Genomic DNA, 27134 nt, shown 5'->3' on the forward strand with positions numbered 1-27134 from the left:
GCATGCGCCACCATGCCTGGCTAATTTTTTCTATATATGTATATATTTTTAGTTGTCCAGATCATTTCTTTCTATTTTTTAGTAGAGACGGGGTCTCGCTCTTGCTCAGGCTGGTCTCCAACTCCTGACCTTGAGCAATCCACCCACCTCGGCCTCCCAGAGTGTTAGGATTACAGGCGTGAGCCACCGCTCCCAGCCTAGACTAACTTTTTAACGTTTTTTTTTTTTTTTTTCTAAACTAGCTTTTCTAATGTTTTGGAAAGTATGTATATTCTTTGTCATGTGTATCCACTGAAGTCTGTGTTTCATTATCTTAGCAGTCAGTTGGTGCTACCTTAAATGCCTGGATCCAAAAGAAGAAAAAAAGAAAAAGAAAAAGTATGTTCTTCTATTCTTTGTAGATTGGCTCTGTGTTGGGGTACTCCTTCAAGGCTTAGCCAGGCCCTTTACAACTTGCCTTATCCAACCTGCCTTATCTTTTATTACTTGCGTGATTTGAATCTTAAGGCCAGCCAGAGCCTGAAAGCTTAGGGCCTTTTAAGGCCCTTTCTGAGCTCTGCATCCTACTCTGGTCACGTACATAGCCTTCTCCATTTCTTGGTATGTGAAAGAGTTTTACAAGCCCCCTTTCCCCCATATATCTCCTTTCTCATCCTTTTCCTTCTCAGGGCTTTTTGTTTATTGCTTTTCTCCATTTTTGTCCTTTGTTCCAGGCTGCTGTAGAGAATATATGTGCCTTTAAATATTTTGTGGAAAAGCTGATAGGGAGAGCTGCCCCGGCCTTGGGAGTTGCTCAGAGTTTGAGGAAACAAAGGCCAGCTTTTGTGTTGGTTCTTGAAGGAGTTACTGGTTAGCTCAGCCAATACTCAAAATTCTTTGGAAATAAAGTCTATATTGCTTCCTTTGGCACTAGCAACCTGCATCAGGTGCCCCAGTTGCCATCCGCACAGCTGTTGCTGAGCTGGATTTGGGGAATGATAAATAGGTGATTTAAAAGGCCGCAGTGCTCTCTTATCACAAAGCAGCAGTTTCATCCTCCCTAAGTCTTCCTCTGGTTGTTGTAAGTTTTGACTGGATTCCAGAGTTGTGCAAAAGTTGATTCTGACAATGTTGGCATGCTCATTAGTTGCTTTGCGAAGGGACTGAACCCTGGAGTTCCCTGCTCAGCTGTCTTTTGGTGACATCACTCATTCTGTTCCAATATTTTTTCATAATTATTACTTTCAAGTACTCCACCATTTAAAGTCTATATCACATACTTCAGCAAATAATCGTATGCTTTGTTAAATTATTTACTATTTTTTAGGTTCAACTAGCAATAAACTTCTTAAAAATACTACCATGTATGTATAGTACTCTGTATCTCACTTTAATAGTTGAGCACATGTTCCTGTTTTGCATGTATATTCATTCGTGTATTATATCTGACTGACTTTGGCAAAAGACAGTAAGAATTTTGTAAAATTCAAAGTTAAAACACATTTGAAAATAAATAATCACGTATGGCTTAGATGTTTTGCTTTAATGAGTAAATAATTTAACATACATAATCATTAATTTTAGTAATGGTGACCTTTTTTTAACACTAGTTACAAAAAAAGACTTTTAAGGGACTTATGATCATTTTGCTATAATGTAAAAATTCACTATATGTTTAAAAATTTGGTGAGAAATAGAATTGAGTAATATAGACTTTAGAGCAAAGTTCATAAAGTTCTCTATTCTGCTGTGATGTTTAATGTGCAGAGTTCTCTGTAGATAAAGAAATTAGATTTTTGTGGATTTTTAAACTATTCGTTTTTATGTATTTTTAAAAGGGACTACTTTGGGATTATTTAAAGTCATTTTAATGTTTTGAATCATTATTGGCTTGATATGACTTTTGTTCACATGATCTATTAAACCCTGGTTTTAATAATTAGCTCCTTTTCTCTATAGCAAAAAGGTTTTTAAAAGCAGGAACGATTTTCAACATTGGAATATATGGCTAAAGCCAGAAGATTTTATGACAAATGAAAAGTGCCGAACATAGAGAATTAATTATATGTAATAATTTTCTGTATAGTTGAGGGATTGGTTGTTTTCTGAATAGTGAAAATTTTATGTATTTCAACTTTTTTAGAGATGTTAAATTGTAAGGTAAGTCCCAACAGTTATTTCCATGATTTTTATCATTTAAGCAGAAGGATGTATAATTTTTAGGTTTATATGTCTTTGTTACATTGTCAGATTAGAGCTGTAGTAACTTCTATGAAAGTCCTAAAATGCTAACAATTGTCATTTTTTGTTCATTCAGTAGCAACTATGTAGTGCATTACCAAGAAACAGTTAGCTTTTCTACCCCTTCCAGGCCTTGCCTCCCCCTAAAACATACTTCCAGATAATTCCAAAGAAGAAATAAAATGGAAATTCTCAACTCTTTAGACTAGAACTATAATTAAAGAATGGCATATAAAATGGCATAAAGAATTGCAAAACCTATAGGTTAAAGCTAAAGCAGTATTCAAAGGGAAATTTATAACCTTAAATTCATTATTCACAAGCAGAAAAGGTAGAGAAACATTATGTGTTCATCTCCTATTCTAGGGTAAAACAGTAATAACAAACTAAACCTCAAGCATATGGAAGGAATTAGTAAAAATAACAAAAACGAAACCCTTTTTGAAGAATAAGGCAACAGCTTATTATTTTGTGAGAAGATTAAAGGTAGATAAATCAGATCAATTGAACAGTTTGTCCCTGCAGGTAAAAGTCTTCAGTTAAACTGTTTGCCCTTGTGTGTTCTGAGGGCCTTACAGATCATTTCCTCAATTGTGATCAACCCCTGTGGGTCCAATTTAAATTTTACTTATTTTTTTTTTAGTGGTTTTATTTTTGAGAAAATTTCCATTTCACCTCTCCCAATGGATAGTTTATTTCAAGATATACTGCAGCCTATTATTGTCAACATTTCAAAAATTCTGGCCATTGATTTCCATTAATAAGTGGGGAAATCAGAATTTCAGCTTCAGTGTGTGAAACTCTAGAATTTGAACGTTGTACCACTTTCCATTGACCAGGAACTTACGATTCTATTCCAGGTACCCAAGCCTCCACCTTAAAGATACAGCCCCAGTAATTTGGAGGGATGGGATGAGGAGAGGTATAGGTCTGGCATTTACCAAGGTTTCCTAGCTTCCTTCTTGAAGCAGTGTATTTTGCTATTGACGGCTCCTAAGTGTTCCTCATGTCACCAACTCTTTCAGTGGATGGTACAATGCCAATGCAAAGACAGCTATTTGTAGAAATGGGTTCCCAGTCATCATGGATCTCCTTCTGAAAGGGAACTTTTTTCAAAAATTTCAAATTTCCATTAACATGTGGCTTCATCTTCTATTCTTATGGTCTATGAAAGTCACAGAGAAAGCGACTACTGCTGTTACTGTAATTTCAGCCCATACTACAGTCGACATCTATAATTTCTGTTGTCAAGCATGCAAGCATTTCTTTGAACTGCATCCCTTACAGCTTGGTGGTCCAGGTCATTACTTGTAAATTGACGAGTCCTGTTTTAGCCACAAAATCAAGTATCATTATGGTCATGCTCTGAATAGGGAAATATGGGCTTTTGGTATTATAGATACTAACCATTGTACAGCTATTGGTTATTTGGAAATTGTTGGCAACCGTTCTGCCCAAACTTTGCTGCCTATTTTGCAACATGTAGTTCAGCCTGATTCTACCATTCACTCTGAGGGACTGTGTATAATAATATTCAGGACATCCAGTCCTATGGGAACAAATGTAAAGCAAAGTGTCAGACCATGAGAGGAGTTCATTGAGATATATTAGACTTATATTTGACTGAATTTATGTGACATTATCAATTTGAAATTAATGCTTTCATTTCTCTTTTATTGTATATATCAGAACAGTTTTCTGTTAACTAATGTAATATTTTGACTTTCATGTTTTAGTACTGTTTGTACCAGGGACAAATTCTTCAATTGAATACATTTGAGACAAATTGTTCACTTGGTTCAATAAATCTTTCACCTAGAAACAAGTACAAATAAACTACACAAGGATTGGAAAAGGAGACAAGTAAAGATCCAGAGGAGATTCTTTAAGAATATTTTTATGTTACAACCTTATACCAATGAAATCTATTTTATCTAAAAAGGAAGTAGAAACCCTAAAATTTTGAGTGCTTCTATTAAAACTGTTGTCAAAGATCTATTTCCGAAGAAGTCATTGGGCCCAGAAAGCTTTGGCAGAAAATTTTGACAAATCTGTGAGGAACAGACAATTCACATCTCATATATATTGGTCCAGAGTATTGAGAAAGTCGAGGCCTCATTTTATGAAGCAAGCTTAACTGTGAAGTTCTGTAGCACAAGAAGAAAACAGTCCAGTTTTACTCCTGAACATGGATTTCTCTCATGAATGTAAGGCTGGTTCAGTATTAACAATTATATTTGACTATGCTAACAGAGAGAAGGTGAGAAATAGTGTGATTGCCTTAATAGATGCCAAGTAAGGATTTGTTAGAATTCACCAGCCATTCATGGAAAAAATAGGAGGGAAATGCCTTGAACCTTATAAAGGGTAGCTATCAGAAACCAGTTGTAAATATCATATTTAATAGTGGGTCATTGCAAATATTTCCAGTAAAGTTGAGACTCAGACAATGCCTATTAATAAATGCTGCTGTTTAGAACATTGGTGGCAGTCTTGGGCAATACGATGAGACAGAAAAAAAAATGAGTAATGATTGGTAAATGAGAACCCAATAGAATTAACTTGGCAAACTGCTGAATGAAGAAGGAAATTTACCAACTGCCTCATATAAGAACAACATACTCTAGTAGCTTTCTTATACATCAACAACGGATTAGAAAATATAATGAGAAAAAGGTTTCTTCACATATGGTAGTTATTTAAAAGTAAGTCAGTACTTAAGAATAAACCTAAAAAGAAATTTTTAAGACACTTTTGAAGAAAAAGGGACAAAAAAAGAAAACATGAGTCACCAATGACATACCATGTTCCTAGACAGGAGGACTTGATTCTTTTCAAATCACTATACAAATTCAGAATACTTAAAATTTCAACTGGATTTTTTTAAGGAAATAGAAAAGCTGTGAACACACCTTAGAATATAATATTCCATTGTTTGTGACTTAGAAAATGCAATTGTAAGTAGTTTTAACTGACAATAGCTATTATACTTTTTCTTTCAGTCTCTCTACTTATCCTTCCCACCAATGAAGTAAATCTATAGCAGCCTACTGCAGAAGATAGTTTTGAATAATAGATAACGTGTGTCAGTTTATTCACTTATTTTTTTGGGTACTGATATTTTGTTATTAGGCCAAACTTGATGCAAGATTAACTTGTTTTAGACAGTTATTTCCTAGGAGATTTCTCGGTACACATGAAAAAAAATTCTTGGTTTATCCATTTTGCTAAACAAGGCCCAATGTGTCTGATTCCCAACAATTTATGTGACTTATATTTAAACAGCTCCGTTGTTCCATTACATAAGAAATTATATGTATACCTAAGGAAGAAACCAAGAATAAAAGAAATAGAAGTAGTAATCAAAGGCAAAATAGAATATTAGTTTTCTGAACTTAAAAAAAGACACGTTTATGCGTTTTTAAAAAGTCTCACAGAATACTTGCCAAACTAGAGACCTATTCTTCGACACATTATGGTAGATATTTTGAATTATAATAATAAAAATTGTACAGTTTCCTATGTAAAACTAAAAAAAGGCTGCTCTTTGATTTCTTTTTTATAATATTAAATGTCAGAAGACAGTAAGTTAATGTCCACATTTTGAGTTTAGTTTTTTGCTACTGGTTTAGTTTTTTAAGTGATAATTCCTTTAAAAAATTTGAATACTACAAATGTATATGACGTGAAAGCAAAGTTCTTCTGTTTACCTTCTCCCCCACTTCCTGTCAATCTTGGCCTCCAGAGGTAATCACTTTTAACTTTGGAATGTGTCTTTCTAGACCTTTTTCCATATACTTAACATATACAAAATGATTTTTTTATTTTCACTTTTAAATAATAATAGAATAATAATGATACTATACATACTATACAGTTTATAGATACCTAGATAATCTGACTAAAGAAAATAAGAAAGGCATTCTTGTGTAAGTTGGGACACAGAAAATACCTTCCCATATACCTTTTTTAAAAAAATTATTTGAAATATTTTAGTTACCAGAAAGGTAAACCCATATTCAGGAATATGAAATTATGCTATATGTCCTTGGCCTTTAAAGATATGTATAAATATAAAACAAATAAAAGAACAAAAAGTGAAAAAACAAAGATATGCATAAATAATTAAGTCCTGAGGAAAATCTTCATCTTTGGGAGTCATAGGTGACTGATTGCCTAGGCCATATTATTGGACTTAACATACATTATAAGATCTGAGGTCTCCTTTAGAAGTGACTGATTTCTGAAAGAAACTTTAAAAGTAGGTGATATGTTTTTCTTATTTTTGTGAAATGAATACCTTTATATTGAATAAAAGAAATTCTGTGGCAGAGTTCTTTGTTAGGCAGGCCTATGAACATACTGAAAAGTTTACTTTAATATTCTTGAAAATATATTTAATTTAAAATGGTAACTACAGCAATAACAACTGAAGCAATTGAATATCACATTATACCTTAGTAAAAGACTGAAAGGAAATACAACCAAATATTCATGTGATGATGTGATAATAATTCTTTTTATTTTCAATTTTCCTTTGAATGTATATTTGGGCAAAATACGTGATCAGGCACTTTATATAAGCAGTACAAATGATTAATAATTTCAGTGACAAATGTTGATACCATCAGGTTAACGTTTTTATCAGATTGTTAGAAATTAACAGAATATGGAATTAAGTATTTCAAAAAGTAATATATGAGCATGCCTCTGCACTGCTATTGAAAATATTACAGTTAGTAAAAGGCCTGTGCCTACATCCATAAGTAGTATTTGCAAGGCAGCCTTTATGACTTGCAGATCTACCCACTTTATAATTTCAGCGAGAAAATGATGTGTGGTTCCAGCTATTTTAAAAAATAACACAAAACACAAGCTCGGGAATGTACCGATATATGAGCAATGCCCACAGTTCTAGGAGGAAACCAGCTAACCTAGTTAAGAGTGTTTACATCTGGGTATTGAGTTCAGGGGCCACTTCAGTTTTCATTAAGATTTTCTGTATTTTCCAAGTATATATTTTATAATCAGCTTACCTTATTTTCTGTACTCTTACATCTTCTGAGGATCCTGTTATCTGTGGATTTCTTGTTATGTGTGCATGGGTTATTTTTTAATGTTATATTGACACTTTAATTTCCATTTCTTTCTTTTTTTATTTTTTTCAGGCCAAGATAGCCAGGTTAACCAAACGGTTTGGAGCAGCCAAAGAAGATCTTAAGAAAAGACAAGAAGTAAGAATTTCTATTCTTGCATAATTAATATTTAGCTCTATGTGGTAATCTTAGGAAGTGCTGGATTAGAAGAAAACTCTTTCTTATTACAAGTCTTAAGTTTGCTTTTATACTATGTACTCCTGTATGTTATTTCTGGATCTGCAGCTCTAGAACTAATTAATCCTTTTCTAATCCTCACTTACTATTCTCACATTGCAACATTTATATTAGTTATTTTATGTTATGGTATTCTCGAAGCTGTATTTTCTATCCATCTTTAAAATTATGTTTTTGGAATTTGTTTTACCTTGTTTCTTTTAAATTTTTGCCAGTTTTCCTAGTCTAGTCTCTTATTTTCCTCAAGGTATTTTGGTATTCCACAGCTTGTAATATTCCTATACTTAGCCTCTTTTGTTCCCTGTGTAGTCAGTCCTCTGTTATGTTCTAATTGTAATATATGGGGATTAGATTAAGTCACTTTATTGCCTTAAATACTGCAAATGTTTTTTAGTATATAGAATTAAGTCTAAAGATCACAGAATAAATTACCCTCTTTTAACAAATTGGCTTTGGTTTTTTTGTTGTTTCCTTTATTTATTTATTATCTTCTTATTCCTCTATTTTTTTTTTATTTTCATTCATTTTTTAACATAGCACTTGTATGTTGCATTATAGTTTTTAGTTGGATTTCTTTGCTTTTCCTCTCAAATTTTTTTGAAGAAGTTACATTTCTTTGTTTTTTTAGCTCCATTGTCTGGTACATAGTAATTGCCAATAACAATAATAATTTCAATAGTTATTCCTAGAGATTTTTCCATATTGATGTATTTTCATATCTTCTTTAGTTCTTAAAAGAAATTTTAGTTTAAAGTAATTATAGACTCACAGGAAGTTGCAACAATTGTACTTAGACATAATCCTATAAACTCTTTACCTAATTTTTCTCAATGGTTAAGTCTTGTATCACTGTAGTACAATATCAAAACCAAAAACTTGATATAAATTTGTTAAGTAGTTTATAGTCCTTATCAGTTTTCACCAGTTTTTATATGAATTCATTGTGTGTGTGCATGTGTCTGGTTCCATGCAATTTGATCATGTGTATAGATTTATGTAGCCCCCTCCCACCATAGTTAAGAGATAGAACTGTTTTGTCACCATAAATGGACCCCCTCGTGTTACTCTTTTGTGGTTTTACCCTCACTAATCTGTTCTCTATCTCTATTTTTTTTTTTTTTTTTTTTTACTTAACTTTTTAAGCTTCGACTTCTTTTCTTAAGCCAACTGATAGTTGGTTTTTGTCTTTGTTCTGTAAAGACTAATCTCATCAAACTTTTATTTGGTCAGACTCAAAGATTTTTTTCATTATAGTCTCCTTAAATGATGTAATTAACTGTCCATTTCTAAGCTCCATTTCTTAGTTTTGTTTCTTTGTTATAATGTAAAAGCTGAGCTATTTTATTTTTTATATTAGAATATAGGTGTAAACCTTTTATTTAAGAAAATCTAATTTTGGTATGTCTGACCAAACGTTTGTCTTTGAAACTTTTCCATTTGTTTTGTACAGTATGAATTTCCACTTTTTTCCTTTCATTCCTGTCAGAACGAAGCAGTGTGCAGCCCACTGTGTACTTTTCAGTTTTAGTGCATGTCAAATTTGTTCTCGAAACTACTTTCCAATTCTTCTTGTCTATTAGGCAGACACTCTAAGGAATAAAGATGAAAGTATTGCGGTACCTGAAGAGTTTCCATTTTGAAGAACTAGAAGTAGTATTGAAACAAGGAACAAATACTATATATATTATAATTCCTTAAGATTGGAAATGATTAACTTGATCAGTTATGGTGTGTGGTACTTGAAGAAAAATGTTAAAGTGGTCTTGAATCTTTCAAATTTTGTGCCTTTCTTTATTAGCTTGTGGTTAGTGCCATCTTTCTACCTATTCTTGTTAATATTTTTCTCCTTTCCAGTCAGATTTTTAGAAAGTCCAAGAATTTTTTTCTTTCATTTCTAATTCCTATGAAGGTGACTTATATGCATGGAATGCACTCCTGCCGATTTTTTAAAGTATACTTGATTATGTATAATCATTTTAATTGTCAGTTATCGCACTGCCTCATGTTTGGTTATGATGATTTAAATTCTTTATTTTGTCTGAACTCTTTGCCCTCTAATTATAGTATTCACTATAATTTTACACTTGTTTCTTTTTAGGTTTTAAAAATAGGAAGGATATAGAATGTTTAGCTCTTTAGTTCTCCCCCTCATAAAAACAAACAACCAAACCAGGATGACTTAGGTGCTTTTCTTTTATTTAGATTTGCTCCTTGGTCCTCTATTAACCAGTTAAAACAAACCCTACCATTCAGACTTGTCCTAAAATATTTTCTATTTTAATTTCTATAAGAACAGAAAACCCTCATAGGCTGATTGCTACTAAGACCACATTCATAATCTAATCTGTTATACTGACTGATGACTATTATCACTGCCTTTCATCCTTTCTAGTTCTTTCTATAAAATAATAGTCAAGACATTTTTTATACTTGTTCTATATTGGTGAAAATCACTTAATTGATTCCCAGTTAAATTTTGGATTATATCTAAATTGTACACTATAGTTTTTAATTTTAAGAATTCTTTTTGTCTTTAATTGTGAAAACACATAACATAAAATTTACCTTATTAAACATTTTTAAGCATACAGTTAGTTAAGTAGCATTGACTATATTCGCATTATGTATAACAGATCTCTAGAACTTTTTCATCTTTTATCTGTCAGTGAACATTTGGGCTGCTGTCCTTTTTTGGCCATTTTGAATAACACAGTGAATATGGGTGTGCAGATACCTCTTCAAGAACCTGTTTTCAATTATTTTTGAATGTATACCCAGAAGAGGGATTACTGGATTGTATGGTAATTCTGCCTTTAGCTATTTGAGGAAGCCCTCATACTGTTTTCCATAGAGGCTGCACTATTTTCCATTCATACCAGCAGTGCTCAAGGGTTCCAATTTCTCTACATCCTTGTCAGCACTTATTTTCTGTTCTTTTGATAGTGACCATCCTAACGGATGTGAGGCGACATCTTGTGGTTTTGATTTACATTTACCTAATGATTAGTGATGTCGACCATCTTTTCATATGCTTGTTTTGGCCATTTGTCTTTGGAGAAATGTCAGTTCTGGTTCCTTGACCATTTTAATCAGGCTACTTAGTTTTTGGTGTTGTTAAGTTGTGGGTGTTTTTTATATATTCTGGATATTAACCCCTCATCAGATATGTGATTTGTGATTAGTTTTTCTCATTCTGTGGGCATGTTTACTATGATGTACAGAAGTTGTTAAGTTTGATATAGACCCATTTGTGTATTTTTGCTTTTGCTGCCTGTGCTGTTAATGTCATACACAAAAAAATTATTGCCAAATCTAATCTCACGAGGCCTTTTTCCTATGTTTCCTTACAGAATTTTAATTTTATTTCTTATGTTTAGATCTTTAATCAATTTTGAGTTAATTTTTACATATGATGAAGAATTTCATTCTTTTTCATGTATATATCCAGTTTTCCCAGTACCGTTTATCAAAGAGGCTGTTCTTTTCCTATCGTTTGGTCCTGGCAATCTTGCTGAAGATCGTTTGACCATATATGTGAGTTTATTTCTGGGGTCTCTATTCTGTTCCATTGGTTTATTTGTCTTTATGCCAGCACCGCACTGTTTGGATTATTGTAGCTTTATAATATATTTTGAGACCAGGAAGTAAGAACCTCTGACTTTGTTTTTCTTTATAAATAAAGATTGTTTTGGCAATTCAGGATCCCGTGAGATTCTATATGAATTTTGTAATTTTTTTCTATTTCTTCAAAAGAAATAATACCATTGGGATATTGATAGGGAATGCATTGAATCTGCAGATTGTTTTGGGTAATATAAATACTTTAACAGTATTGTCTTCTAATCCATAAACTATAGGATATCTTTCCATTTATTTATGTCCTTAAATTTTTTCCAGCAATGTTTTGTAGTTTGAATTGTACAATTTTTTTCCTCTTTGGTTAAGCTTATTCCTAAATATTTTATTCTTTTTGCTGCTATTGTAAATTGAATTGTTTTCTTAATTTCTTTTTCATATTGTTCATTGCTAGTGTATAGATAATGCAACTGATTTTTGCAGGCTGATTTTTTTATCATGCAACTTTGCTTAATTTGCTTATTAATTTGAACAGATTTTTTTTTTTTTTTTTTGGAATCTTTAGGGTTTTTTCCATCTCGGATAATATCATCTGTGAACAGTGATAATTATACTTCTTCATTTCTGATTTGGATGCCTTTTATTTTTGTTGCATGATTGTTCTGGCTTGAACTTCCAATACTGTATTGAATAGAAGCGGCAAGAATGACCATGCTTGCTTTTGTTCCTGATCTTAGAGAGAAAGCTTTCAGTTTTCGCCATTGAATATGGTGTTAACTATGGGTTTTTCATTCATGGCCTTTATTAAATTGACTTAGTTTCTTTCCATTTCTTGTTTGATGAGTGTTTTTATCATGAAAAGTTGTTGAATTTTGTCAAATCCTTTTTCCGCATCAATTGAGGTAGGTGATCATGTGGGTTTTGTCCTTCATTCTTTTAACATCTTATTGTTATGTTGATTTTCATGTCAGACCATCCTTGCATTCCATGGATAAACCCACTTGGTTGTGATATGTAATCTTTTAAACATGCTTTTGAACTTGGCTTGCGAATGTTTTCTTGAGGATTTTTACATCAATGTGTATCAGGGATATTGGTTTATAGTTTTCTTTTAATGTCTTTGTCTGGCGTTGGTGTCAGGGTAATGATTGCCTACTGAGTTTGGAAGTATTCCCTCTCTTAGAAGAGTTTGAGGAGAATGTTTGTTAATTATTCCCTTATTTATTTGGTAGGATTTTCCAGTGAAGCCATCTGGTCCTGGGCTTTTGTTTGTTAGGAGGTTTTTGTTACTAATTAAACCTCTTTATTAGTTATAGATTTTTTCCTTTTTTTTCCTTTGTGATTCAATCTTGGTAGGTGTATGTTTTTAGGAATTTTATCTATTTCTTGTTTTTAAAAAATTTTTTTTTTTGAGACAGAGTCTCACTCTGTTGCCCAAGCTGGTGTGCAGTGGCATCATGAAAGCTCACTGCAACCTTAAACTCCGGGGCTCAAGCCTCCTGAGTAGCTGGGATTGCAGGTGCATGCCATCACACCCAGCTAAGTTTTAAATTTTTTTTTTTTTTTTTTTGGTAGAGATGGGGTCTCACTATGTTGCTGAGGCTGGTTTTGAATTCCTGGCCTCAAGCGATCCTCCTGCCTCAGTCTCCCAAAGTGCTAAGCGTATTATAGGTGTGAGCCACTGCACCCAGCCTATTTCTTCTATAAGTTATCCAATTTGCTGGCTTATAGTTGTTCTGTACTTTTGTATAATCCTTTCCATTTCTGTGGCATCAGTCTAATGTCTTCTTTTTCATTTCTTATTTTCTTTATTTCAGTCAGCTCTCTGGCTTTTTTAAGTCTAGCTAAAGGGTTTGTTAATTTTGTTGATCTTTTCAAAACCAACTCTTAGTTTTGTTGATTTTTTTTCTATTTTTCTATTCTCTATTTTATTTTTTTCTGCCCTTCATTCTTTCTTTCCTCCTTCTGACTTCTGGTTTAGTTTGTTTTTTTTCTGGTTGAGGCATAAAGTTAGATTATTGATTTGAAATCTTTTTTTTTTTTTTTTTTTTTGAGACAGAGTCTCACTCTTTTGCCCAGGCTAGAGTGCCATGGCGTCAGCCTAGCTCACAGCAACCTCAAACTCCTGGGCTCAAGCGATCCTCCTGCCTCAGCCTCCCGAGTAGCTGGGACTACAGGCATGTGCCACCATGCCCGGCTAATTTTTTCTATATATTTTTAGTTGTCCAATTAATTTCTTTCTATTTTTAGTAGAGACGGGGTCTCGCTCTTGCTCAGGCTGGTCTCGAACTCCTGAGCTCAAACAATCCGCCCGCCTCGGTCTCTCAGAGTGCTAGGATTACAGGCGTGAGCCACCGCACCCGGCCTTGAAATCTTTCTTTTTATAAGGTGTTTATTATAAACTTCCCTTTTACATTGCTTACACTGCTTAAGTTTTGGTATATTATATTTTCATTTTCATTTATCTGAAGATATTTTGTAATTTCCCTTGTGGAATTTCCCCTATAACTCATTGATTTTTTAAAAGAGCGTATTATTTAATTTCCACATATTTGTGACTTTTCCTGTTTTCCTTTTGTTGATTTCAAGTTTCACTTTATTATGGTCAGAAAAGATATTTGATATGATTTTATTTTTCCTAAATTTGTTAAGACTTGTGACATATGATCTATCCATGACTGTCTCATGTGCACTTGAGAAGAATGTGTATTCTGCTGTTGACAGAGTATTATATATGTCTGTTAGGTCCAATTGTTCTACAGTGTTCAAGTCCTGTTTCCTTACTGATCGTCTGTCTGGTGTTCTATTCATTACTGAAAGTGGTATATCGAAGTTTCTACTGGAGTCCAGGAGTTTGAGGTTGCAGTGAGCTATCACAATGCCACTGCACTCCAGCTTGGGCAACAGAGTGAGACTCTGTCTTGTAAACAAAACAAAACAAAACACACAAAAAACCACCAAAAAAAATTTTAAGAGGAAGAAATAGATAAAATTCCTAAAAAACATACAACCTACCAAGACCGAATCACAAAAAAGTTATTTTGTTGCTGTCTATTTCTCCCTTCAGTTTCAATATTTGCTTCACATTGAAGGCTCTGATGTTAGGTGTATATATATTTATAATTATTACGTTTAGTGAATTGACTCTTTTATCATTATGTAATGTCCTTCATTGTCTCTTTAGACAATGTAGTTTTTGACTTAAAGTCTGTTTTGTCTTACATGAATATGGTCACCCTTACTCTCTTCATTACCAGTTGCTGGAAATATCTTTTCCATCCTTTCCCTTTCATTCTGTCTTTAATCTAAAGTGAGTCCCTTATAGACAGCATATGGTTGGATCTTGGTTTTTTTGGTACATTAAGCTAATCTATGTTTTGATTGGATAGTTTCATCCATTTGCATTTAAAATAATTACTAATTGGAAGGGACTTACTATTTTGATTTTGGCTTCTCTTTTGTTATTTTGTTCCTCTCTTGATCCCTTTACATCTTGAAGTTATAACTGTATAAATATAGATATATTGATATTTGTTTTAATCTGTTAATAACTTAACTTTAATCACATATCAGAGCTCTACTCCTTTATATCTCTCTTACCACAACTTGATGTTATTGATACTACATACCACATTTTTATATTGTATATTCATTAACATATTTTAATAGTTATTTTTAATGCTTTTGTCTTTTAAATTCTGTACCAGAATTAAAAGTGATTTATGCACTAATATAACAAGAATTCAGGATTCTGTATTTGTCTCTGTATTAACCTTTACTAGAGAGGTTTACATTTTTGTATAGTCATGTTATTGTGTAGTGTGCTTTCATTTATACTTGAATGACTTCATTTAGCACTTCTTATAGGACTGGTCTAGTGGTGATGAACTCTTTCATCTTTTCTGTCTCTGGGAAAGCCTTAATTTCTCCTTCATGTTTGAGGGACAGTATTGCTGGATATAGTATTCTTGATTGTCAGTTCTTTCATTAAGCACTTTGAATATATCATCCCATTCCTTCAGGCCTGCAAGGTTTCTGATGAGAAATCTGCTCATAATGTTATGGGAACTCCTTGTATGTTATAAATCACTTTTCTCTTGCTGCTTTTAAGATTATTTAACTGTAACGCTGACAGCTTGATTATAATGTATCTTAGTGTAGGTATTTTATGGTTAGTGATAGAGTTATTTGAGCTTCTTTAATTTGTTTTTTTAATCTCCTCCTTCCAATTTGGTAGGAGTCAGCAATTATTTCTATAAATGGGCTCCTTGCTCTGTCTTCCCTCATGCATATATATTGGTTGGCCTATTGGTGTCCCAGAAGTCCTTTAAGCTTTCTTTGCTTTTCTTCATTCTTTTTTCTTTTTGTTCCTCTGGTGGCTGGATAATTTCAAGTGACCTGTCTTCAGAATTGCTGACTTATTCTTGTCCTTGATCCAGCCTGCTTTTAATCCCCTACAGAGAATTTTTATTTCTGTTGTATTCTTTAGCTTCAGAATTTGTATTTGATTCTTTTTTATAATTTCTGTATCTTTGTTGATATTCTCATTTTATTGATGTACCATTTTCCTGATTTCTTATTTCACTAGTTTCTTTTTTCTTTCTTTCTTTTTTTTTTGAGACAGGGTCTTGCTATATTGCCTGGGTTAGAGTGCAGTGGTGTCATCATAGCTCACTGCAACCTCAGCCTCCTGACTCAAGCAATCTTCCTGCCTCAGCCTCCCGAAGTGCTAGGATTACAGGCGTGAGCCACCATACCCAGCTCTACTTAGTTTTCTATCTGTGTTCTTTTTTACCTCATTGAGCATTTTAATGACAGTTATTTTGAATTCTGTGGTGGATAATTCATAGATCTCTGTTTCTTTATGATTGATTTCTAGAGATTTATCTCTCTGATTGGGTCATGTTTCCCTTTTTTTTTGTATGCCTTGTTATCTTTTGTTGAAATTTGACCATTTGAAAAAAACAAGCCCTTTCTCCCAGTCTCTTTACACTGTCTTTGTACACAGAAAGATCTTCACTAATAATCCTGGCTAGAGATTCTGTGGGCTTCTAAAACCTTATTTTGGAGGTGTGTCCTCTTTGGACTTTTGCTTGTGTTACAATTTCCCATCTGAAGAGGTTTGCCTGGGTTTACTCTGGAGCTCCCCCTAGTGCCTATCTTTGGTATTGCAGCCTTTGATGTTTTAGCAAACAGGGTTTTTTTTGCACTCCCCGTGCTGTCTTGTCTGTATTACTGCAATTTCTCTGGTGCTGTAGCAAGCTCAGGGTCTTGCCTTTGTTCTCTGAGGCCCACTAGGCATCCAAAGTGATCAGGGGCATCTGCTCGATATAATTCTAAGCACTAACCACTTTTGGTTTAATATGTGTCATTCTTACACTTGATTTAATCTTAAGTAGAGTTATGTTATTTATTCTTATCATTGTAAGAAATAAATGATTCTAGTGTTATTAGTGATGGAGGCCTAAATAATGGTAATTAATACATGCATGTTAAGAATTCCCTTTCTGTATTACTTGGTTTTGGGGAAAAGGGTGAAATAAGTTGTTACTGAAGCTTAGAATTTTGACATCTTTTTATGAAATTATTTAAGTCACATAGTGGCAAGTATTATGTTTGCGAATAAAATCTTACAAATTATTTTGATTGAGAATTTTGATTTGTGACCTTGGACACCACTTACCTTGTTTGTTGGATTTCTGGTGCTAGCATGCTTGTTATGCCTGCCAAATAGTAGGCATTCACTAGCTATTTATTGAATGAATGAGTCTAATTATTCTCTAGATTTATTAATATATTGTTAATGTTTATTGAGCCATGTGAGCCATTTTCACATTCTTTATCTTATTTAATCTTTACAAGAACACTGAGATGTAGGAATTATTTTATTCATCTTTCAAATCATAAGCAGTTGCTTTCAGCAGAGTAAATTATTTGCTTGAGATACAACTAACCAGTGGCAATGCCAAGATTCAAATTCTTGTCTCAGCTAGTAATGTTTTCTACTATATTATAAAAGTAACAGATCATATATTGACAAAGCATTTAAAGGTGTTTTATATTTTTTTAAGATTCCTTGTATGTTCAGTTTTATTTTTACTTTGATGTTTTTCCCCCCAGAATCCACCAAACCCACCTCTATCACCAGGAAAGTCTGTAAATGATGTCAACAGCAATAATACTATGCCTTACAGGTGAGAATTATAAATGGTCTGTTTGTCTGGTTTTTAAATAGCAGAACAGAGTTCTGATTTTCTTTATTTTATAGAAGAATCTTGCAATGTAATCATATGTATTTATGTAGAGATAAGTGTTTGATATACTTAAGTATATTTCCTGCTTTGTTATGCTATTCATCTACGGATATTACTTTTGCTTCTTTATTGTAAGGCTTTCTTTGGTCACTACATAGGTTTTAACCACTTGTTGTAAATAATATTCTCTCAAATAATGGAGAAATGCTTCTGTTAGGGGTGAGAAGGACTAATGTCTGTATATATTAGGGCCTAAGTTTGGTCTTCAAGGTAAGTATTGTTATTAGAATACAAGAAGAGGGCTCTTTGCTAATGCCATAGACCCCAGCCTTTAGAAGTCTGTGTGCCAGCTATGCCTCAGTGCATTTGCTTGCAATTTAGGGTTGCAAAACCCACGTCTATCTACCCCTTTTCCCTTTGTGCCACTGCCTTTTCTATATATCAATTTATACATCAATTGGTGTCCCCCAGAGTGGCATACCACTGACTATTTGTGTGTATATATATTTCATAGAAATGCAGGCACAGTGAGACAGATGCTGGAGTCCAAAAGAAATGTAAGCGAGAGTGCACCACCATCCTTTCAAACTCCTATGAATACAGGTAACTTGTTTAAACACTAAAACACATTTTCTTAGGAATTGAAAGCTTTGGTTCTCTTTTCTTACATTTTTTTGTGGTTGAAATGGATTTAAAAACTGGGCACATTGGTCTAAGTACAAAATTTTATTAAAAATTCAGAATCAAGCTGGGTGTAGTGGCACACACCAACAGTCCCAGCTACTCAGGAGGCTGAGGTGGAAGAATCGCTTGAGCCTAGGAACTCAAATCCAGCCTGGGCAACATAGTGAGACTCTGTCTCTTAAAAAAAAAAAAAATTCAGGGTCACAGATAAGTATGCATGAAAATACAGTATAGATACTCAAATCTCTATCATAGTAGTTCCCAAACTTTCTTGTTTCCAGATCCCTTTGCAATCTTAAGAAATTATTAAGAACCCCAAAGAGCTTTTGTTTATGTGAGTTATATCAATTAATATTTACTATCAGTGAAATGAAACAGAAATTAAAATGAATTTTGAAAATGTTTATTCATTTAAACATAATAAGCCCATAATATCTAACACAAAAACACTTTTTTAATGAAAAATAACTGTATTTTCCAAGCTTAAAAATATCAGTGGAAAGGGTGTTATTGTCTTATATTTTCAAAAATCTCTTTAATATTTCGCTTAAAATGTTAAGACAGCTAAGATAGCTGGATACAAATCTATATCTGCTTTCAGTCTGTTTTAATATGTTGATTTGGCTGAAGTATATGAAGGAAATCCAGGCTCCTACAAATATGTAGGTACAAAGCACTGGCTCTTACAGATAATTGTGAATATTCTTTGACACCGTTAATTATTAGTTTCTTTTAAAGGCTAGTTGCAAAGTGGAATCTGAAATCATACTGATGAACCTTTCTGACTCTTCCATTAATATCCACTCACCTACCTTGCACTTGGGTGGATCTTTCACTAATATCATTCATTAATTATTTGAAAAATATTCACTAAGTTATGCAAATCTTCCAAATGTTGATACATTTCATTAATAATTTTTTTTCAGTCACATTAATTTCACCATCAGTTCTTCTCAGAAAACTCTTTAGGGATTTAGGAACCTGCCATTTCATACTCCCAATGATAGATGTAAGTTTTTCCCAAAGTTCTAATGTTTGTTTTTAAAGCTCAAATTTTAGTATTGCCAATAAATACTGTTGGCTTTTTTCTTTGAAGTGACTGCCTTACTCGTTTTATTTTTAAGAAAAGATCTGTAAAATACTTAAATGGGAATAATCAGTGCATCTGTAAGTCATTCTTTTAAGTAAAAATAGTCTACCTTGAAAAAGGCTGCTAGTTTAGCTTACAACTCAATTGCACAATTACTTTTCCTTGAATCAACCAAGCAAAGTCTACTACTGCTTTGGTATGCAGCAGTAGTGTTTTTTAAGTACTGCCTGTTTGTTCACACAGGATATTGAGAAGAACTCTTACTCAAGGTTTGAGATTTAGTAAAATTAATAGTTTTTACTGCTTCATTATGGACATTCTTAAGTGAAACTGACTTTGTCTTTTACTGTAAGCATGAAGAATGCAGTGACAGTTGGTCACTACACTAACTTGATTTTTGGATTAAGGCACCAGAAGTTTTGCACACCGTTGCTTTTGCTCCATACAAATGTCCACTCATTGAAAAAGCCAGATGATGTCATTATGGTTATGAAAATAGTTTTGACATTGCAAACTCCCTGAAAGGGTCTCAGAAAACTCTAAGCATCCCCCTGGACCATATTTCGAGAATTACTATTCTAGTGTGCCTGTGATTTTGGAAAGACTGACTATAAACAATGAGAAAAAAATTTGGTCTTATATATCAAAACTGTTCCAATAAGAATAAACACAAATAGTTGAAGCAAAATTGCTATAAAACTCTAGTGACTAGCATTTCTATTTTCTCTGCTCTTTTGTATATGTTCCCTCATTTCTTTTTTTTTGAGACAGAGTCTCATTCTGTTGCCTGGGCTAGAGTAGAGTGCCGTGGCGTCAGCCTAGCTCACAGCAACCTCAAACTCCTGGGCTCAAGCAATCCTTCTGCCTCAGCCTCTCGAGTAGCTGGGACTAGAGGTGTGCGCCACCATACCCGGATAATTTTTTATAAATGTATTTTTAGATGTCCAGCTAATTTCTTTCTATTTTTTTAGTAGAGACGGGGTCTCACTCTTGCTCAGGCTGGTCTTGAACTCCTGAGCTCAAACGATCCATCCGCTTCTACCTCCCAGAGTGCTAGGATTATAGGCGTGAGCCACCGTGCCCGGCCCCTCATTTCTTAATTCATCTCCCATCTTCACTCAGTGCTGTTGTCCATAACATAAAATGTCGATAGTGTTAATAGAGGGAAGCTTCCCTCAGTAGTTCTTCTCCTGGAGAATTCAGTACAACTCATCCACAGGCACAGGTTTCACATGGTCTCGGTGATAAAATATGATGATTAAGGTTACCTGTTATTTATTAATGGTCTTGATTCTTTCTAGATTTACTATTTGAGTTTATATATTGCTGGTGTTGTAATGCATTTATAATGTTTTTAGTGTAGTTTCAAAAATATCTATACATGTTTACTTAATTAGTTTTCAGTATATTTTAATTGTTTTTCCAGTTAGCTACTCTGAAGGGATTATAACAAATTTTAGAGACTATTTTGATACCCAGGTAGCTATCTTCCATAGTAATCATAAATCATATGTGGTTTTCGTTATATACCAAGTATACCAAAGCAAAATGCTTCTAGGAATTTAATTCTAAGAATTTCCAGAATTTAAATCTGGAAAAAATTTTATTATAAAAGACTTTACTGTACTTAATGCAGTGTATTAGCTTAGCTGATAAATTGAGATAGCCATGTAAATTGAGACTTCTGTTTTTTTTCTATAGTATCTTCAACCAATCTTGTCACTCCTCCAACAGTTGTCAGTAGTCAACCTAAATTGCAGACTCCAGTGACCTCGGGTTCTCTGACAACGACGACAGTTCTTCCTGCACCCAACACAGCTACAGTAGTTGCTACTGCTCAGGTGCCTAGTGGAAATCCCCAACCTACAATCTCTTTACAACCTTTGCCAGTGATTTTGCACGTACCTGTTGCGGTATCCTCCCAGCCTCAGCTACTACAAAGCCATCCAGGGACTTTGGTGACCAATCAACCATCTGGCAATGTTGAATTCATTTCTGTGCAAAGCCCACCTGCAGTGAGTGGTCTTACCAAAAATCCAGTATCCTTGCCATCCTTGCCAAATCCCACTAAACCAAACAATGTTCCTTCTGTGCCCAGTCCTAGTATTCAGAGGAACCCTCCTGCCAGTGCTGCACCATTAGGAACAACACTTGCTGTACAGGCTGTTCCAACAGCACACTCTATTGTACAAGCCACAAGGACTTCTTTACCCACAGTGGGTCCATCAGGACTCTATAGTCCACCAAATAATCGAGGTCCTATACAGATGAAAATTCCAATTTCTGCATTTAGTACTTCGTCTCCTGCAGAACAGAACAGTACTGCCACCCCAAGAATTGGTAAGTCACCGCATAGATTTAATAATAGAAATGTAAGCATGTTAATGGCCTTTAGATGATTGAACTTTTTTTGGTTAAGTGGCTAGCATTATTTGAAGAACAAAAAGAGAATTTCCTTGAGATTGTTTTTAGTAATTTTTTAGATACCTAAGAGAAATGATGTTGTTAAAATGAAGTTTGAGAGGGGGTTTATTTTGAGTGAGAAGTTAGCATTTGCATTTTATCTTTTAGTAATTTTCCTAATTTTGGTGAGTTTTTAATTTCATCTTTGTAGCAAGAATCATGAATTACTTTTATGATACATTTGCCAGGAGTATCTGAATAAAACATATTTTAAAGTATCTAATTTACATAATATATGCTTATAAGAGAAAAATATAAAGCACATATCTTCCTTACCCATTTGGGAAAATCCTTTGTGCATTCATACTCAACATCTTCCAAATTTGAACAATGTAAAAATAGGTTCTTCCCTCTCTCATTTACTACAAAATGTTTGATTCCTTCTTGTTTTTTCTGTGTTTTCCCATATGACATATGATTATGTTTATATTTTACTTAGAAATATTGCAAAAAAGGAGAACTTGGATTGTATATGTATTTAAAATCTGCCAAACTCTGTCGTCTTTGTTCCTAGAAAACATATAATTTGTGTGTATTCTTGAACTTGATTATTCATTTCTGACTTCACATATCCCCACTACTTTTGGAAAGACAGGCAAGAATGGGTAGATAGCATGTGTATATGAAATTGATATAGGCTCTTTCTTACTGATGTAGTAAATGACCAGGAAATATATGAAACAGATTCAAAAGTACAAAATTACTTTTATAAGTGAGATACACAAGCCTTACTTTTTATTTGTCATGTAGCCATTAGAAATGTGCTAACTCTCTAAGTGTGTTTTCTCATATAAAATAGTGATGGTATTTCACAGAGTTGTCAAGAAAATAAATGAGTGGCAGATCAAAATTAATATTGGGCTGAAGCTGAATATCACCCTCATATAATGAACATCTGGGATATAAGAATGAACTGATTTTATGTGAAAATGCAATTATTATTAATAATATTTATAATTTAAATGTTTATGTAGTACAAGGACAATGTTTCTTAGTATTATCTGCTACCACATTATTCTTTGGATGCTTTCATGCTTTCAACACTAAGATATGCTTACTTTTACTTGAGGTCAGTGGACAAGCAAGATTTTTGGGTGACACTTCATTTTTCTGTAATTTCCTTTTCTTTGAAGTCTTAGTATTTTTTAATATGTCAGATGATTTATTGATGGACATTGTTTTATATAATTTTGGAGTTTTTCCTCTTTGTGAAGTTTTGAGGCAAAGTTGACATTGTTTTTAATTCATGGTCACAAGATGAGTTCTATTCCTAAATATAGAACTTTTCCTGGAAAACCATGGCCTGAAAAGAAATGAGTAACTTAAAAGACTATTTTGTTTAATGTTGTGAATGCTCATACTCTGAACACTTGTACAAATATTAGAATTCTAATTTCATTATTCTGTTTTCTTAAAATTTTTATGAGCATTTGATGGAACAAAAAGAGTATATTCCCAAAATTATATAGTCGATGCATTCTGTTAGTAATACGCATACTAGGCCGGGCACGGTGGCTCACGCCTGTAATCCTAGCTCTCTGGGAGGCCGAGGTGGGCGGATTGTTTGAGCTCAGGAGTTCGAAACCACCCTGAGCAAGAACGAGACCCCGTCTCTACTAAAATTATAAAGAAATTAATTAGACAACTAAAAATATATAGAAAAAATTAGCCGGGCATGGTGGCACATGCCTGTAGTCCCAGCTACTCGGGAGGCTGAGGCAGGAGGATCGCTTGAGCCCAGGAGTTTGAGGTTGCTGTGAGCTAGGCTGACGCCATGGCACTCTAGCCTGGGCAACACAGTGAGACTCTGTCTCAAAAAAAAAAAAAAAAAAAAAGTAATATGCATACTATTAGTAACACAGTACCTATTACTATTAAACAGTCTGTTTAATTTGACTGTTCTCAACGTTTTTGTATATAAAATTAATATTTTTCAAAATCTTTAATTCGTTCAGCATTCTATTAATACTTCTGTGATAATGTACCTTTATAGTCAAATATGAAATTTTATATTTTAACATGAATATTTAACACATTTATATATTTTAATGCTTAAATTATATTAAGGAGATCTTCAAGTTCCATTTAGAATGCTTACCTACATTTGAAAATGAATAAATGTGAATTACAATCTTTGTATGTTATTTTCATGTTAGTTAAAATGAGATCATGTAAAAACATATGTTTTTTGATTATATTCAAAAGCTATAATTTCAAGGGTGCCATAAATGATGTTAAAGTAGGCTTTTGGCAGTTTAGCTTCCCAAAACATAGCTGAAGCCAAATAACAAATTTTGGGTAAATATGAAAGTTGACACCAACTTTAATACATGCCTAAGTCCTATACTTATGCAGGTATAATTTATTTTTATTTTTTATTTTTATTTTTTTCATTTACTTTTAATAAAAACATATGCTCTATAACTAGACTGCATTCATTTTATTCAGTATGAAATGTCTGATTTCCTTATGTAATAAGGACATTGGTATCGCTGACATCTTCTTGTTTTATTTCTATTGTGAAGGTACATCCTCTTCTTGCAAATGCCTGGTTTGCCTTTTGATTATCTTTCACCTTTTTTTTTTTTTAGAGCAGTTTTTGTGAAACCATAGAAAGTCAAAAATTTGTGTTATTTTCAAATATGAGTTCTGTCATAGAACCAATGCTGTGCAGACAGCTCGAAATATCAACAAAGTGTTTGGGAAGGATGTGGCTAATGAAAACACAGGATGTCAGTGGTTTGAGAAGTTCTGTTCCGGTGATTTTGATCTTGCAAATGAGCCACGTGGGCAACCTGTGACCAAGATGGATAATGATGAGCTGAAAGCTGTAGTGGAAGAGAATCCATCTCAACCTATGTGTGAATTAGCAGCAAGGTTCTATGTTACTATTCCAACAATATTGGACCATTTGAAACAAATTGGCAAGGTAAAGAAACTGGGGACCGCATGAATTAAATGAGCTTTGAGAAACCGTCTTGAAGCCTTCCTTTCTTTGCTGTCACGACACAAAGGCAAGCCATGTCTACACCGTATTGTCCCATGTGATGAAAAATGGATTCTTTTTGACAATAGGAAGCATTTGGCACAAGGGTTGGATAATGTTGAAGTGCCGAAACATAGTCCAAAACCGAATATTCATCAAAAAAAGGCTAATGGTATCTGTTTGGTGGTCTAGAGCTGGTATCATCCACTGCAGCTTATGCAACCTGGTCAGTCTATTACAGCGGTATTTACTGCAATCAGTTGGATGAAATGATGAGGATGCTTGCAATTGAGCCAGCTAAGTTTGGTCAGTAGAGACAGGCCAGGTCTCTTGCAAGGCAAGGCTCAACCACATGTCCCACAGTTAATGCTGCTCAAACTATAGAGGCTGGACTTGGAAACTCTCTTTCATCTACCATGTTTACCAGACCTTGCACCAACTGACTACCACTTCTTCCAGGCTGTGGACCACTTCTTGCAAGGAAAAATATTCAGTTCTCAACAAGCTGTGGAAAATGCCTTTCATGATTTCATTGCCACTCACTCTCCAGGCTTCTTTGCTGCTGGCATAAACAAGCTACTGTTAAGATAGCAAAACTGTGTTGATAGTTTAGGTGCATACTTTGATTAATTGTACTGCTTCTTGTTTGAGATTAATAAACTATACTTTTCATTTGAAATTGACATTTCATGTTTAATGACCTAATATTTTATTATATTTCAATGTATCCTTATGGATTTTAAGTCAGTATTTTCTATTTATAGTAAAGTAAATGTATTCCTAGTGGCTGCTTGGAAATTTAGGGCTCAGATTGCAGCTAATTTCATTCATTCATGAACTAGTGAATGCCTGTATTGTTCTAAGGTCCTGTAGACACACAGAAATATACAAAATAGTCTCTCTTCTCACCAAGCTTACAATCAAATAGGGAACATTGCCATTCAAGAAGTAATTAATTACAAATGTTATGAATGTTAAGATATGCAGGTTTCTTTGAGAGGACATGGGAGATCTGGAAAGGTTTGAGATAATGAATGGAAGAATGGGGAACATAGGGGTTAAAGTATTTTTGTGGGGTGGGAGGAGGGCAGGTAATATCTATAAACCTTGGCTGCAGTGTGGAAAATGGTTTAGAGGGGTAAGAATGGAGTTAGAGAGGACAGTTAGGAAGCTGGAGGTTCTTGTAGTGAGCTACAAGAGATGTGAGATGGTGATCATGTAAAAGATGTAAAAGTTATTCAGGAGGTAGAATTGCCAGTACGTAGCAATTTATTGATAAAAGTTTAGGTGTGAGTAAGAGAGATGGAGAACTCAAAGAGGACTCAGATTTCTAAGACTTTTTAAAATGCTAATGCTATTTACCAAGTGAGACATTAAAGGAAGAATGGATTTGGGGGAGAGTTATATATAATTCATATATAATGTATACTGTCAGGTTTCACTAAATATCTCTTATTCCAAGAGTAGAAGAAAACTAGAGTTTAACCAAACAATTACTTCTTCAACCATAATTTCATTTGAGTTTCTTCAAGGACAGAGTTAAATGAATGAACATTTTACCTTCTGTTTTTGTTTCTATAACAATTTTCCAGACCTACTAAGAGATACTGCTAGTTTAATTCTTATAAAATACTTTTATGACTATGGTAAAAATGTGGCATTGGTTAAAAGTGACAGTAACTTTTAAGGATAACAAGATAGAGATGTAGTCCATATGATAATAAGGATTTTAAGCTGCAGTTTCTGATTTTGCATCCTGAACAATTTTGTTGAGTGATAGATTGAGTTATAACTTTTTACTTCCGAAGTCATCTAAGGTAGATAGTAGAAGGAAACAAAAACAATGTAGTGAAACTGTAAAATGTTACATTAAGAATTGAGGGGCTAGGCACGGTGGTTCACGCTTATAATCTTAGCACTTTGGGAGGCCGTGGTGGAAGGATTGCTTGAGGTCAGGAGTTCAAAGACCAGCCTGAGCAAGAGCGAGACCCTGTCTCTACAAAAAATAGAAAGATTAGCCAGGCAGGGTGAATGTGTGCCTGTATTCCCAGCTACTCAGGAGACTGAGGCAGGAGGATTGCTTGAGCCCAGGAATTTGAGGTTGCAGTGAGCTATGGTGATGCTGCTGCACTCTAGCCATTGTGACAGAATGAGACCCTGCCAGAAAAAAAAAAGGGAAAAAATTTATAATAAAATGATGGGGAATGTTAATTGAAAATGTAGACTAAGGAATATTGTTACAGTTGTGTGAATAGTTGTAGCTATGAGACAATTGAGTCTAAGAATCATGCTAGGTAACAAAAGTGAAAGAATTTATATTTCAACAAAGGTATATTTCAGTTCTGGAGCAAACCAATAAAATACATTTAAGGCAATCCTGTTTCAATTTACTCTGCTATACCTAGAGATGTCAAATATTAATCCATCTTTTTAACTTATATTTAGGCTCACATGCCAAAATGAATAATTTTTTGAAAGCTTATTTATATAAGTGCTCAATCTTGGATGGACTTAAAAGGCAATCTCTG

General features: G+C 33.8%; 1 protein-coding gene across 2 annotated transcripts in view; it reads left to right on the top strand.

Annotated features, from left to right (window-relative positions):
• ATF7IP (activating transcription factor 7 interacting protein) overlaps nucleotides 1-27134 on the top strand; it is a 66263-nt gene that overhangs the window by 16386 nt on the left and 22743 nt on the right. For both annotated transcript variants that reach the window (XM_012652174.1, XM_012652175.1), the window contains exons 5-8: nucleotides 7389-7454; nucleotides 17250-17323; nucleotides 17898-17986; nucleotides 20859-21497. In XM_012652174.1, the coding sequence (XP_012507628.1) occupies nucleotides 7389-7454; nucleotides 17250-17323; nucleotides 17898-17986; nucleotides 20859-21497 (868 nt within the window). The remainder of the gene's footprint in view (nucleotides 1-7388; nucleotides 7455-17249; nucleotides 17324-17897; nucleotides 17987-20858; nucleotides 21498-27134) is intronic.

Source organism: Propithecus coquereli, unplaced genomic scaffold (genome assembly GCF_000956105.1).
Source record: "Propithecus coquereli isolate 6110/MARCELLA unplaced genomic scaffold, Pcoq_1.0 Scaffold381, whole genome shotgun sequence".
Lineage (NCBI taxonomy): Eukaryota > Metazoa > Chordata > Mammalia > Primates > Indriidae > Propithecus > Propithecus coquereli.